The 16075-nt window shown below is 37.7% G+C and overlaps 1 protein-coding gene across 1 annotated transcript in view; it reads left to right on the top strand.

Moving 5' to 3' along the window:
• RGS22 (regulator of G protein signaling 22) overlaps positions 1–16075 on the top strand; it is a gene marked incomplete at both ends in the record, with an annotated part of 79636 nt that overhangs the window by 31946 nt on the left and 31615 nt on the right. Inside the window, 4 exons of the mRNA XM_081325618.1 lie at positions 1261–1421; positions 5722–5827; positions 7549–7674; positions 10184–10285. Of these exons, the coding sequence (XP_081181744.1) occupies positions 1261–1421; positions 5722–5827; positions 7549–7674; positions 10184–10285 (495 nt within the window). The remainder of the gene's footprint in view (positions 1–1260; positions 1422–5721; positions 5828–7548; positions 7675–10183; positions 10286–16075) is intronic.

Here is a 16075-nt window from a genome sequence, read left to right as displayed (position 1 = left end):
CATAAACTCTGATCACGTGACTGAGGGATTTTGCAAACTGCTATAAATGCAGGCCAATTACTCAGTGCCCAAAATGAAGTCATGTGTCTGTGGGGGAGGAGATAGACATCAGAACTTTGAATCTCTTTTGTAAGTCCTCTTGAACTTTAAATGGTTGCTAAGTGATTGGTCATAAATCAAAGACTACCTGTACCATATCTAGACTGCAAAAATATGGGTGACCACTAGGTGTCATTAATTCACTTTCTATATCTCTACCACCATATTGTATGATATTTTTGACTTTTACAGTTTAGATATGTGTGCCTAATACTGGTAGTCCTCAACTTACAGTCTTGTGATCAGAATTCAGACACTTGGCAACTGGTTCATATTTATGACGGTTGCAGTAATCTGGGATCATGTGATCAGTTTTTGCATCTTTCTGATAAGCAAAGTCAATGGGGAAGTCAGTTTCCCTTAACAACCATATTACTATCTCAATGACTGCAATGGTTCACTTAACAGCTGTGGCAAGAAAGATCATAGAATGGGGCAGAACTCACTTAACAAATGTTTCACTTAGCAACATAAATTTTGGGCTCAATTGTGGTCCTAAGTCGAGGACTACCTGTATAAAGGTGGGCTTTTTTCTTTTGCATCCTGCAGTCTATTAAGAGAGCAACAAAATGCATCTAAAGGACTTGACATAAATCTTAAAAGGGAGAGGGAGGGAGGGAGGGAGGGAGGGAGGGAGGGAGAGAGAGAGAGAGAGAGAGAGAGAGAGAGAGAGAGAGAGAGAGAGAGAGAGAGAGAGAGAGAGAGAGAGAGAGAGAGAGAGAGAGAGAACCTTGTCTGTAATTTCATCATTCTTATAGTTGGGATTTCAAGACACATTAGTTCTGCAAATGAAAAAGCCACATCTCTGTCTTGACTATAGCTATGCAGGTTGAATTCAAGGTGACCTATATTGCACTCTCTCCTGCAGTTTTGTTCCCAGAACAATTAATCTGTAGAATAACCAGAGTTACAGTAATTGATTCCAATGGTACTCCTTGGGCTTCATGTCCATCCCTACATTTTTTAAAGTATACGTTCATCTAAACTGGAAAAACAAGTTTTTTTTATTTTGGTATACACTAAAATTACTTTTTAAATAATATGTGTATAATTATCAAAATGAAGTATCTATATGATGCAAAAGATATCAAATGAAAATAGACATGGAGAAGCAAGAATTATTTCTCAGATGCTTTCACTCCTTTCCATCACTTTAATTAGAGAGGAGAAACTGGATTAACCCCGACTTTTTCAAAAGGAGCGGTGACGGATATCAGTCCCCAAAGATCTACCAGGCTGTTATCTGCAGTTCTACCTCAGTGTCAAACTGCTGCTCAGAAAGATCCTTATGACTTAATAAGCTTGGAAAATATTAGGAAAAGGTAAGAACTCATGTATAATGTATCATGTATGCTCATGTATAATGTATCATGTAACATGCTAAGAGAAGATGGGCACTTTTCTATGAATAGGGATGTCATGGTTCCGATTAATGAGACAGTTCAAACAAAATTCGGGCATTGTTTATCTAAAAAGTCTTAATAATGAAACGAAACATTGGCACTCATGGACGGATGCCAGAATCTGAAATCTCCTCCCCTTAACACATCATATCATACAGAATTCCTGCCCTTATTTACATGTCATAAATCACATTATCCAATTAGTATTACATATGAAGTTTCACTTCCCTTTCTGTGCCCGGGCTTTTTCTTATCTTCTCAAAACATCCGGTTGACATTTACCCCGCTTCAGGGATTCAAAATGAAGCAGTTTGACAGGCATACTTCATCCTTAGCCACACCAAACAATGATTTTGATGGAGCAGCATACTTAACAAGGTCATGGGATGTGGGAGAGGTTGTTGGGAACTGTGGTGGTGGAGGGGTCAGAAAGCAGTATTGCAGGCTAACTCTGCCCACTGCCAGAAGTTGAATGGAACCAGTGCTATCTCTGTCCCATATCAAGGCCTGAACCCTTACTGGTAAGAGATGAAAGAATCTGCTTCTTTCAGGGTGCTGCAATAGACTATCACAGGGATGTCAAACTGGCGGCTCATGGGCTGGATGCGTCATGCACAGGCCATGCCCACTCTGGCTTCACAAAGGGAAAAAAATGTTGCAATATGTCACGATATGTCACATGATGCGATCAGGTTTGACACCTATGGTCTATCACCATTGTCTCAACAACCTTCTTCACAAAGGAGAGGTTGGAGATCAAATTATAGTAATCTAAACCAGTTGTATCCAGAAATGGCCTCTTCAGAAGACTGTAGTACATCCTCTTCCACAGAAAGGCATTCACAGCCTCCTAGATCCTAGCAATTACCTGTCTACCTGCTCCTCACAAGAGCCAGAATGTGCAAAGAACAAGTAGTGGAGAACACCTAGCACCCAAATCCTCACAGTTTTCAGGCCAAAAGAAGTCCTAGATAGTACAAGTAGTCCTCAACATATAATTAGTAGCTTTGCGATTGTTTGTAGTTACAATAGACTTCCCCACAGAGGTACTTATGATCTGGTTCCAAAGTTCCAACAGCCAGCCCCCCTACCCAAGACCCATGACTGCTCAGCATCCAGCCTGCATCTATGGTTTCTTGCAGAGTCCTGTGGTCATGTGATTGCAATTTAAGACAGTTTTGCTGAAAACTGGCATTTACTTCTGGTTTTCAGCAAAAACGGTCCATAGCAATGGGTTTGCTTAATGATCTCACTAAATTTGCTTCACAGCGCTCACTTATTCACTGCTGCAAGAAAAGACTGTAAAATCGGACTGGTCACATGATGACCTGCTTTATGACTGTCATGAGATATGACTATGACTGACAGATTCCATTAAGGTGGTAAATGGAGGACTACCTGTATGGCAAAATAGTTCTTTAATCATTACCAAAGATTGGGCTGAAGTGGTGTCAACACTTTGGTGAATCACAGTATTGGCAAAATACTGTGGGTTTGGTGATAGTTGTGTGAGGCCTCTATATCAGGGCTTTTCAACCTTTTCACAGATTGTACCATTTTTAGGACATGCCAATATTTGAGTACAACCAGTGCTTAGCAAGGTGTCAAAAACGTGATGACTTAAAAAAGGGGGGGATGGATTTTGGGTTTTACTGATTAGATTCATTTGTTGTTATAGAAATGGCTAGTTTATAATATTATGGAAAAGTAAAAAGTTGACGTTCAATGTTAGTGCTTCCTTCTACTGCAACAGAGGAAGTCTGTTCTTTTTCCCTTCTCCTCCTCACTTTTCCCCCCTTTTTCCTCCCCACTGTGTCCTACTATTTGCTTTTGTATTTTTGTATTTTATTCTATAATCTAATAAAATATTACAAACTGTATTAAAAAAGGGAAAAAAGTATCAGTCTTAATTTCTTTGGTGGCTGTTCCTTTGCTGAATCACTTTTCCTTTGCACTGAAAAATATATGATAAATTTATCCATGTTTATTAATATGCACCACTACCAGCTAGCTCAAGGATCTTCAAACTTGGCACTTTTAAGACTTGTGGACTTCAACTCCCAGAATTCCTTAGCCATCATGACTGGTTGAAGATTCTGGGAGTTGAAGTCCATAGGACTTAAAGTTGCTAAGTTTGTAGACCCCTGAGCTAGCTTCTTCCTCTCTCCCTTCTGAACTCTTTCCACAGTGTAGTAAGAATGCATACACCCCCACCCAATCCCTTCCCTGTACCCTTAAAGACACAGGAATCAAGTGCAAACTCAGGGTTTTTTTTCTTTAAGCTGCCTCAGGTGTGTCATGTGTCACAATGTTGCAATCCGAGACTGAAAGGCTCTGGCAATTGCAAAAAGCTTTAGCCTTAAATTAAACCCGTTTACCTTGAAAGAAAACTTTCTAAAAGCCATAGACAGACTCAGTTAAAGGGGGTAAAACTAATTACATTTGTTTAAAGGGATTAAACCTTTCCCTGTTGTCTTTTTCCCCCCCTTTCCTGCCCAAACTACCTCCTTTTATAGCTTCTCCTCTCCTCCCCCCCTTTCCTTCACTTCACCTCCAGCTCCAAGCTGCTTCTGGAAGCACCAATCAGCTAGAGCCAATCAGCTGGAGCCCTGCCAGTTCCTGGGGCTTCTGCCGAGCCAGACAGTCCTACAGCTGCCACTCCCTCAGGCTTGGGTTGCTTCGGCTCATTCCCCTCCCCCACTACACTTGGCTAGTAGTTGCGTACCACCTGCCATGTGGCAAAGTACCACAGGTGGTAGGTGTACCACCGGTTGAAAAGCCCTGCTCTATATTGACCCTTTCCCAGTAGGGAATTGGTCACCTTAAACAAAGCCACTGGACAACAGCACACCAGTGCAAAGAGGGAGGAGAAGTTAGGTACACATCCCCTCCCACAGCCATGAGGTAGGCCCAGACATGAGCAAGTTCATTTCTCCTTTTTTTCCACAAGCATTCCAAGTGCCATTTATAGTGCTTGATTCCCAGAGGACTCAAAGGCACTAAACAGAAAGAGGCCACTTGGAAGCAATAATGTCCAGTGCCTGGTTTGCCTCCTGTTGTCCTTTGCTCACCAGGCACTGAACGTAAGTGTTCACCAGAAAGTTGAATAATTCTCCAAACACCCTTTTGAAGCCAATTGGACTGATCCAAATAGGTTTCCTCACGCCATGGAGATCATGGGTGGCTATCAATCACAATTGAGTCAGGGCATTATCTGACCATAGTAATGGGGTGATGGGAACGTCTGAGCTTTACCAGAGCCAGTCCCCAGGGCACAGAGGCTGAAGTTCCCCAATACTAAAAGGTCTCTACCACCAACCTGAAAATTACTTCTAGAAGTCTGGGTGGCAGGATCCTGCCAGACATTAGGGTTGTTGTTACACCGAAAGGATTCTAAGCTTGTCTCTGCAGCTCAGTCTGACATATAAGCATTCACACCCCACTATTTCAAGAACAAAATCCTTTATGATTACAGCCAATCCCCCCTCCCTTATCTTGGCATCAAGACTGCTGAAGCACATGAAACCCAGCCATGCATTTTCCCCAAAATAAAACTTCATCTTGTTTACCTGGTCAGATTTTGATAAATGCTGGATCTGCTGCCCCACAGCAGATCATCAGTGAAGGTGATCTTTTTGCAGACCTGACATAAACAAACTGCCCCCTGCCATCAGAATGTGTATTTTTATTAAGATTTACTGGCATGCAAATGACTTTAAAATGGATTCAAAACACAGCTATCTGACTGTAAGTTTTCAAATTGCAAAAATAACCCACTTCTCAGCACACACAGTTCATTTTGTGCATATAATTTTGTTTTCAAATTTTAAAACATGGAAATTATAATGGAATTATGAGTTCAGTACACCTTCCTACTATTGAATAAATCCAGCTACTATACATTACATATACATAATTATTTCTTACTACTCTGAACTTGCAAAAATCCATGCAAATGCAGATGTTTCTATCCATTAAAAATACAGTAGAATAGTTTCTTTATTCATGAAATGTAGTATCTCATCACAAAGATGATGCATACAAAAGGTTTAAGAAAAAGATAAAGGAACTAAATCTCTATATACTTTCTTATAACCTTGAAGCAGTTAAAAGTGATGGTACTGATTATTTAGGTGCAGAATCAACAACACTAACCATGATTTAATTTCTCTGATTACCCTCAAGGTCCTTTTGTGCCTATTTGTTTTTCATTGTGTAGGCCAGCAACAGCATGCAGCAATGTGTCTCATATGACATTTAGTGATAGAATGGATTACCTGAAACCACAACTAGATCGAAAATACACCTATGCAGAAACGATCCCTGTAAGTACCATTTGAGTAACAAGAACTGTGGCATTAAATATCTTCTCTGTGACGAGGCAAGATTTAATTTTTCTCAGTGGGTTAGGATGCTGAGCTTGTCGATCAGAAGGTCGGCAGTTTGGCGGGTCAAATCCCGAGTGCCGTGTAGCAGAGTAAGCGCCTGTTACTCGTCCCAGCTTCTGCCAACCTAGCAGTTCAAAAGCACTTAAAAATGCGAGTAGAAAAATAGGGACCACTACGGTGGGAAGGTAACAGCGTTCCATGCGCCTTTGGCATCTAGTCATGCCGGCCACATGACCACGGAGATGTCCTCGGACAAGCACTGGCTCTTCGTCTTTGAGACGGAGATGAGTACTGGCCCCTAGAGTCGGAAACGACTAGCACGCATGTGCGGGGGAACCTTTACCTTTTAAGTGAGAACTACTTTGGGTGACGGAGAATTGACCATAGCAATTCTTCTGGAAAAAGGCCATTCCGTGAACATCAAGAGTTTACTGTTTCAAAAAGGCATATGAAAACTAATATGTTCATATATTTGGGACAACAACAAATAAAAGCAAATGCAAAATTTATAGAAGCTATGCAGGTGCACTTTCTTTTTTCTTGTAGGTTCAAATCTCATTAAAGAATTAAATATAGAACATGTAGTATGGAAGACATCTATACCTGAAAATACCAGAATGAAACTAGTTATTGATTGATTGATTTTAAACATTTATATAGCTACCACACCTTATACTAAATTCTGGGCAACTCCCAATTAAGAAGTAAAAGTATATAAAACACATGTAGTGACTCCTATTGGTGTGCAGCCAATGTAATAGCTAAATGCAAAATTTATTGCATTTTTTTATAAAAAATTGCCTAACAATGCTGAAATGATCTTGCAATGGAGCATAGTCATGAGTATTCATTAATCCTTACTTTTCCTGATGGATTAATCTTTTCCTGACAAATCTTTCTCTCAGTTCATCCATGTTTGTCTCCAAAAGCTGAAAAATTCCCTCTTTTTGTCTTCAGATTGAATATTGGTATCTAAAATTTAGCACCATGATTCTGGATTGAGTCTGTCACCAGACACAAATCTATGATGAGAACTTGATTAAAATTTAGCAGGTCTATTAAGAACCAGCAGATATCAGAAATGTATCTAACTATCTATGGTTAGTTAACTGTTGCAGCTAAAACCATAATCAAGATATGTCCACTTGACATATGTCAAGAAAGGTTATGGAAAAAGCTACACAAAATGAACCCTACAGCTAGTTTTTGTTTTTATTTTTAAATGAGACTCAGCTGCTACAAGTCCCTTTTAACAAAACAGCAAATCTGATAAATTACAGAGCCTTCCAGGGTCCCTTCGTTATTAATTATTGCAAAGAAGTAAAGATCAACTAAATATAATCATAGCATCAACAGAATTTAAAAACTGCCATCACCACCCACATGGCTTTTTGTACCCGTGGAAAAGGGAAAATCTGTTAGTCGGAAGAAGACAGGGAGAAAGGAAGTGGCAGGCAGACCAATTTACGACCATAGTATATAACAATTGGGGGGGGGGGGAAGAAACCTGTGAAGTTTGTAGTAAGAACAGCAAAACAAATTTGATATCTGATTGTGCTTTCTCTCTCAAATAAAAATAACAGCAGTTACAAAGACAGTTTCACCCAAGACACAATGAAAGTGCATTATCTTGATGAATTGTTGTCTCTGTTATTCAGGGTAAAGTCGGCCCAGATTTTTCCGAACTAGGAAGTTCTAAAATGGAAAGAATGCTGCAATCTCTTTACTTGGAGAACAGAGCAGGCTACGTCTTCACCGACTTCTGTGAGAAATCAGGCAATAGGGTAAGAAACATTTCTTATTGGTGGATTTCTTGGTTGGATTTTCATTAATATTTGGAGTCTTTCCACAGCTTTAAGGAGGAAAAAAGGCTTGTAAAAGTCAAAATAGTGACTGGCCAAAGATCAGCAATTTAGCTTCAAATTGAAGATTGATTTCAAAACCTACATTTTCACACATTTAAGTGAATTACATCTGAATGCTAGTATTATAAATAGATATGCTGGCTGAAGCTGATGGGAGTTAGTCTACTACAGTGGTTTTCATCATACCCACTTAAGAAGAAGGTTCTGAAATATTTCCACAAAGTTTTTCCATTGTAAGAATTTAAACATTTGAACAAGTATTGTGTTGCATTGTTTTAGTATCATTTCAGCTACATGTGACTCTGGATTATCTGTTGTAGCCTTCTTCCAGTCAGCATACTTAATTCTTCCAAACAAAACTATTCTCTATTTCAGAAAAGGTGCTGTTCACAGCAGGTTATTGTACAGTCATATAAAGGAGGTTATTAATAATATGGAAACAATTTTCTTCTTGAAAAGTAGTAAATTCTGTCTTTAGGGCGAACATACCTATTCCATTTTCACTAAAAATGGAAGAAAAATGTGTCACTGAAAAAGCAGGATACATAAATTGATATAAATATATGCCTGTGCCTTCAGATTGAAGATGTTTCAAGAAATAGCAGGGTTTCTTGTGCAATTGCAGTGGGGGATTGCTGTACATTTTAGAGAAGAGTGCATAGTATTTAAATTCTAAACATAATTACATGAAAGTGTAATTTCACTGGATTTCACCCCGTTTATTTCACTGGACCTTATTTCCAACGAAATATTTAGAAAGGGTCAGAAAAGCTTATCTGCAAAGGACACCTTTTGAAAATTATGGTACATTTACAGGTAAAAGATCTGCAGTGTTTTAACCCTGAGCATGCTTACTTGGAAACATGTTTCATTAAAGCTGAATCTATTTCTTGTATACAAACATAATGCATATGATTGTATACAAGAGTCCAGCAGGTCTTAAATGTTAAATTATATACTTTTAAAGCAATTAAGTATTAAGCAATTATATACTTTTAAAGCAATTAAGTATTAAGCAATTATATACTTTTAAAGCAATTAAGTAGGATCAAACTATATGAATTATTCCCATTTACTGTAGATTCACTAAAATCAAAATAAAGTATAGTCCAATTTTTATGGTCAAAATTTACATGTTATGTCAGCTGGTTGGTTCAGTATTTTAAAATAATAGTTTTTAAAATTGATTTTTTTTTCTTTTTAAAAAGAGGAGCTAGTGAACTAACAAAATTCATAAAGCTTTTTTTGTCCCTCTGGAAACACTTAGCTCTGAGCAATAATACCAAACTTTAGTAAAATGTAGTTGAGGAATACTTCATAGAAATGTATTATTATCCTGTTGGTCATGATAATAATATCAGTAATTGCTAAAAATGCTGTCAAAACATAAATTTTAGATGCACATTATGAACCATTGCTTTATTCCACCCCAACATGTTTAAACTTTGCAATTTACATTAAGAATTTAATTACTAATTATATGCAAAGCGTACAATAAAATATACAGAATGTATTTCAGTTATTGTATCTTTATACATGTTGTCATTCTGCCAGTATCAAAAATACTACTCAAACTGTGCTAAATTAAATATGATTTATAATTAATCTCAAGGAACTGAATGTCCCTTGGGATTCTTCCAGATGTCCAACTCTTTTTCTCCCAGCCATCTGAATTTACTTTAAAACCCACCCAAGACTTACTTGTGTTTCTTTGTTTAACTCTATCCGATCTGGTTGGAGATCAGAACACAGTGACAGGGATTGTGGGTATGCTCAACAGATAATAGATCTCCAATGAAGTTTGCTTCTAGCTACCCCTTCAAACTATGTATAAGCCCACATCAATGACCCATTTTCACACAGAGAAAAAAAGAATAAATTGCTAATGTTCCCTTATGATTCTGCACTCCTTCTAGTAGGTAATTTTCCCCACCTTCTAATAATGCTGTCCTAAGTATTCAGCATTTGAGCTCTTCTTTTGTTTTATCAGGCCAAAATACTACTATGCACTGGGGTGAAACAAACATTCCCCTGCAATTTGTCTTCCTTCCAGCAGCATTTGTGAAGTGTTTCTGAAACAGGATTTACTGTCTTAAAATAGCAGTCCCATCCATAAATACAATATAATTGGCAAGGATTCTATCCAAATTTAATGGGGGCGGGGTGGGTGGGTGGGAAGTATTCATCATCACTGTGTTTGTTTGCCTAGAAGAACTCTTGAAATTTAGGACACTAACCTAATATTTCTTAACCTTGGCAACTATAAGATATGTGGACTCCAACTCCCAGAATTCCCCAGACAACCCTGGGTGGAGAAGTCTGGGAGTTGAAGTCCATAAAACTTAAAAGTTGCCAAATTGGGAAAGATTGCGCTAAACAATGAAAACTTTGGTAGTAATATCTTTCCTCCCATCTCTTCCATCTGTAGCTATGGAAGAATAGCACATATTTTTGGTTTGACCTTCAGGATTATCATCAGCTTTTCTATCAAGAAACGCTCCATCCTTTGAAACTATGCAAGCAAGCACAAGTAAGTCATAAACAAGGCTCTCTCTACCCCCAAGGAAAATAGTTTGGGATCATAATTAACAAAATATGTATAAATGGAAGTAACTGAGTTTATCTAAACATCAACCAGGCATGGTTTTTGTTCAGAAATATCTCCCAGTTCCAAGCATTTCATAGATTTATAATTCCTATGCAATTATTCTGTTTTCTTTGCAGCTAGTGTTTTGGATTTCTTTCTTTCTTTCTTTCTTTCTTTCTTTCTTTCTTTCTTTCTTTCTTTCTTTCTTTCTTTCTTTCTTTCTTTCTTTCTTTCTTTCTTTCTTCTTCTATAGAAGATTTGGAACTATTTGGAAATATTTGTGGGACGCTAAAAAGAAAGAATTGCTATGTATCAATCAGCTGAAGATTCATTTTTGGGCATCTTGTTTACATAGGCTTGGAAAAAACTACTTTAGCTCTTTTTTCTTTTTGGATGCATAATAGAAAAGAAAATATATTTCTGTCACAAATGCAAACTTTCGGGCAGTTAGTTTTGGAGGAGATTAAGCTGATGATTAGGGTGTTATTCAGTTTCTTGGTTATTATTTTAAACTCAGCCCACATTTGCTTTCCATCTTCTTGTTTTCTTGTCCTTCCACTTCATAATCTATGTAAATTTAGTACATTGCTTGGGCAGGGACAATATATCTCCTAATCACAAATTTCAAGACTAAATAGTGAACAGCATTTATTTTTCATGTATATAAATGTGTAGTTCAGATTGTGAATTTGAAAAAAACTGGCATCTCTATGCAGATGAGGAATCTGTTAAGGTTTTTGTTTTTCTATTATATCCATCCATTCAGCCACTCTTCTGGTTTGTTCTATGTTCTCCTTTCTGAATTTGCTGTAACCATCAAAATTTCTTGTTCGTGCATTCATTTGTTCCTTCCTTCATGTCTATCTTGCTTATATACTCTTCCTAAATGCTTAGTCCATATATTACATGAGCTTTTCTCAACCAGAAAATTATTAAGTGATAAATCCTGCAGGGGTATTTGAGAACTCTTTTGTTTTTCACGTCAGGAACATTCAAGCTTTTTTTAGTCAAGACCTTTACTTTGCCCTTGAATAGTATGTAAGGAGCCACATTCTGCAATATTGGTGCTTGCTTGTAGTTAGCAAAAATTACTACTACATTGGTAATTACTTCTTGAATTTATACTCTATCATGCTTCAAATCTAACTCTGCCCTGAGGACATCTCAAATTAAAATGGTAAAATATGTCATTGAGCCACTTGTTATTCTTCAAGAAATCACAAGAAACAGAAATAGATGAGAATAATATAAGCACAACTGAACACAGGTAGTCCTCGATTTACAACAGTTCATTTAGTGACCATTCAAAGCTACAACGGCACTGAAAAAAGTGACTTATGATTGTCTTCCACACTTATGACCATTGCAGCACCCCCATGGTCACATGATTTACATTTGGATGCTTGACCACTGGTTCATATTTATGACAATTGCAGCAGCCCGGGGTCAGGTGATCCCCTTTTGCAACCTTCTGACAAGCAAAATCAATGGGGAAGCTGGATTCACCAAACAATCATGTTATTAACTGAACAACTGCATTGATTCACTTAACAACTGTGGCAAGAAAGGTTGTAAAGTGGAACAAAACTCACTTAACAAATTTCTCCCTTAGCAACCTAAATTCTGGGCTCAATTGTGTCATAACTCGAGGACTGCCTGTAATGTGTATTTTAAAAGCTTGAGAAAATATGTAATCAACATGGCATTGATAAAAGAGAATAACATAAGGGGGACAAGGCAGATACATGCCATAGGGCTACCGTTACTTCTGGCTTCTTTGCACGTGCAGTATCCAAAACATATTTGCAAGTATATTATTTCTTTTTTATATGAGTGTGGTGGCCTAGTGGTGAAGACACTTGCCTCCCATTTGGAAGGTTGAGAGTTCAATCCTAGTAGTGGCAGATATTTCTTTCCTAGAACGCAAAGAAAAAAATATCTGCTCTGATGTCCACGTGGTGACAGGAAGGGCATACGGCCAGTAAACACTCAGCTCCATCCAGTCCCTCCTGACTCTACCCAGAATAATTAAGGGATTACAGGGTCATAAAAAGGAGGGTTTTTTCCCCCCTTTTTATATGACATAAATTTACCATAGCAGAACTGAAGTTACACAGGGATCTGTCCATGGACAGTATGAACCAATATATGTATTTCTGGCTTTATGTGAATGAAGTCATAAAGAATGATATTAGTAACTGAATCACATCACTGTTCAGTAAACAATAAAAGAAACTTTTTATTGTTATGCTAGATAACCATTGCTACCTAGATATATAAGGGGTTGGAAATAAAAAGATGGAAAATTTCATCTTGTGAGTTGTAATTTAATTAAAGATTAAATTCTTTCAAATATACTATAGCTGCATTATGAATGGTAGATTCTGCATCCACCACCCTAATTCAATAGATATCATTGCATTATATTTCATATGACTCTTTTTCTTTAATTTTTTTTATTGTAGAATAGAATTCTTTATTGGCTAACTGTGATTGGACACACAAGGAATCTGTCTCCAGTGCATAAGCTCTCAGTGTACATACACAAGTAATCCACAAGTAATAAATCATGATCATAATCATAATACAATCATCATGAACCATAAGATACAACACTCAATGATAGTCATAAGATACTAAATAAAAACGATTAGCATAAATCATAAGGTACAAAAATCAAAGTGATAGTCATAAGATGCTAAAGGAATAAGTAATAGGAAAGATGAGAAGAATCATTTTATATCTAGCTGTGCCTATGGACTATCTGAATATTTGTCTATCTATGAATAAATGGGAAACATAAATCCAAATTATTTAAAGTAAACATTACTTATAACGTATCAATTTTTAATTATATTATATAGAAAGAAATCTTTTAAAGTAGAAATTACGGAGAAATTACTGGGCAATTTCTAGTTGACCATCAGCTTTCTGTTAATTTTTACAAAGAAGGATAAAATGTGTCTTTCCCTATGAATCTTTAAGAATGGACAGGGTTCATGCTTTATCTTATTGACCTACAATGAAAATCAAATTGAATTTGATGTTAAATCATTTTTACGCATATTTATTATTTAAGCAGTCAATGGAAACCATAATTATGATTTCAGTAGGGAAAAAAAAACAGAACACGCATTGCTTCTCAAACTCTTAAATACAAATGCAAGCATATATTCCTCAAATGTTTGGATTTCCAACATTTTGGTTAAAGTTTTGTGTTTCTTTGTAGTTTTAATGAAATGAATGCTGCTATAAAACCTGTAGGAAGTATCATGAACAGATTTCTGCCAGGACCACCAAAATGTTAAGATCTTTTTGAATGATGGAAGAGATATGAGCATTAAATAAACTTGATTATTTTTATTGTCATAGCAGCATCATTTCAAATAATCTTCATTTCATGTCCTCTCATTTTTTGTTGCCCCTGCTGGTTGTTGCAGGGTTTCATTAAGATCCTTCTAAACCCTTGTTGTGTAATCAGATAATTAGGGTTTTAAAGGGATTCCGTGGACTTATATACTTAAGTCAGAGAGTTAGTTGCAATAAATACACACATAACAAAGTAGTAATATCTTGGATACATTTAATTTTAGAACATACAAATTTTACTTCAGTCTTCAGATTTTCAGATGTTTTGGGGTTTTACACTTTTGAAGGCCCCAAACTTTTGTAGACCCTGGGAACTTGGGGTCCATTTTTCTCCCTGTCTCAGCATCCCTCCTCCTAAGATGTATCAATAGTTCCTCTAAACTAAAAATCTCCCTCTACTTCAGGTGGAAGGGTTTCAGGAGGAAGAGTAGCTGTTTACTGAGAACAAACAGCAGGCAGGGGAAGGCACCCCATCCCTAATAGTTACTCTCACCTATCCAGAAGTTTCAATCCTGACTTCAGTTGGGAAGCCTCTGTCTCCATTTGGTAGTTGTCCAACAATCTTCCTCTGATATCATCTCTTTTCCTCTCAGTACCTGAAGAATCCATAGGTGCTAAAGCTGCAATGCAAGATCAGCCAGAGGCTTGGATTTGGTTGAGTACTGAGCATAGAACTGTTGAAGGAGTGTGTGGACATCCTCCTATTTTCCAGGATCTGGCTGGGTCTGCTTAACTCTTCCAGTGAAATAAGTATTCCGGTCTGCCTCTTCTGTGCCAAGAATCAAAATATGCTCTAGGTTGTAAGAAGTACAGGGGCATCTTAGAACAGGAGGAAATGGAAGAAAATCAGATTTATCTTCAGTGTAATCGGAAGCTACAACAGAGTGATACAACAGAGCTACAATAAAGTTGATTGATCATGGATTGATCAGTCCATGTACTGGAAAGAGTCTTAGATGCAATGGCATCTGGCTTTTTTAGACAGTCATGTATCAGGAAGAAATCTGGTAGAAAGCTAGAGGAAGTCTCCAGCAGCAATGGTGAGGTCAGTAGTTTCCTGGCAATGTTGATCAGCAGTTTGTTCGTAGGAAACCTTGGCAAGTTTCAGGAGTTATTATGCTGCCTGGAGAAAGTGATGTGAATGGTAGAAATATAAGGCTTGAAATTATGATATATATGAGTAATAGAATAAACTGAGTTATTATAGCTGCTCAGGCCAATTTTCTTCCTGGCAGTTTGGTATGTAAAACCACCCCATTCCCATTTCTATAGGAAAATACAGAGAGGATGCCAAATAAACCTGGTTACAGATGGTGAGCAGAAGAGCATCAGTACATTCAGAAATTGGCTTTGATTATAAGAATTTGCCATCTATGGTTGCACCCTCAAGGACATAAGGCTGATTTGCATTCAATAGAAGGGTCCATGTGTATTGCTTGTGATGCCAAAATCTATTGGGACTTAAAGATGTATTGAAGAGCAAGACTAAATTTGGAGAATAGCAGAAAGGACCAAATTATGACGCTCATCTTCAAAGATCTGAATCCTGTTTAATGTTTTGATTTCTCCACCTGAGACCCTGACTGGGTGATCATTGAATCATATCCTGACGGATGCTTTCAGGAGTGTTTAGGGCATCTATGTCAAACTGGCCAGATTCTTCACAAAATAGACACCGTTTTTATGGAGAGTAAAGGTTGCAGCTTAATCCTGATAAGGCTGGGGGGCTTTGGATTTCTGAGTAGTCTGGATTGGTGACCTATCATTTTTAATTCTTGATGGGGCAGTACTCCCCCAGATAAAATTGGTGTACAGCCACCTGCTTGAAGAACAGATGGCAGCCATGGTCGGGGGGCTCTTTGTGTTTATTTGTCTTGTGTGCTATTTGCATCCTGGACTGGGATGCTCTCCTCACAGTCACTTATACTTTAGTCATTTCCCGATTGGATTATTGCAATGCACTCTATATGTAGGGCTGACCTTGAAGCACATTCAGAAACTTCAGCTGGTGCAGAATGCAGTGGAGCAAACAGATTTGGGGGCTCCAAAAGCCGCCCATGCAACATTACTACTATGTGAGCTGCATTGGCTACCAGTTTGCTTCAAGGTGCAATTCAAAGTGTTGCTTATCATCTTTAAAACTCTACATAGCACGACACCAGGTACTAATGGGACCATTTAACTCCCAATTTCCACCTGTTCCACCAAATTCAACAGCTGGGCATGCTCCAGGTCCTCTCTCTCAAACAGTGCCAAGGAGGTATGTCTTCTCTACCATACTGTCTGTCCTATGAAACATTGTCATTCCCCCCATGTTCTTGGCCTTCTGGAAACTGTTAAAATCTGGCTTTCCCCCCTTGTGAT

The sequence above is a fragment of the Vipera berus genome (genome assembly GCF_964194415.1).
Source record: "Vipera berus genome assembly, chromosome: 3".
NCBI lineage: Eukaryota > Metazoa > Chordata > Lepidosauria > Squamata > Viperidae > Vipera > Vipera berus.
The sequence above is the reverse complement of the archived record's forward strand: the minus strand, read 5'-3'. Positions and strand labels throughout refer to the sequence as shown.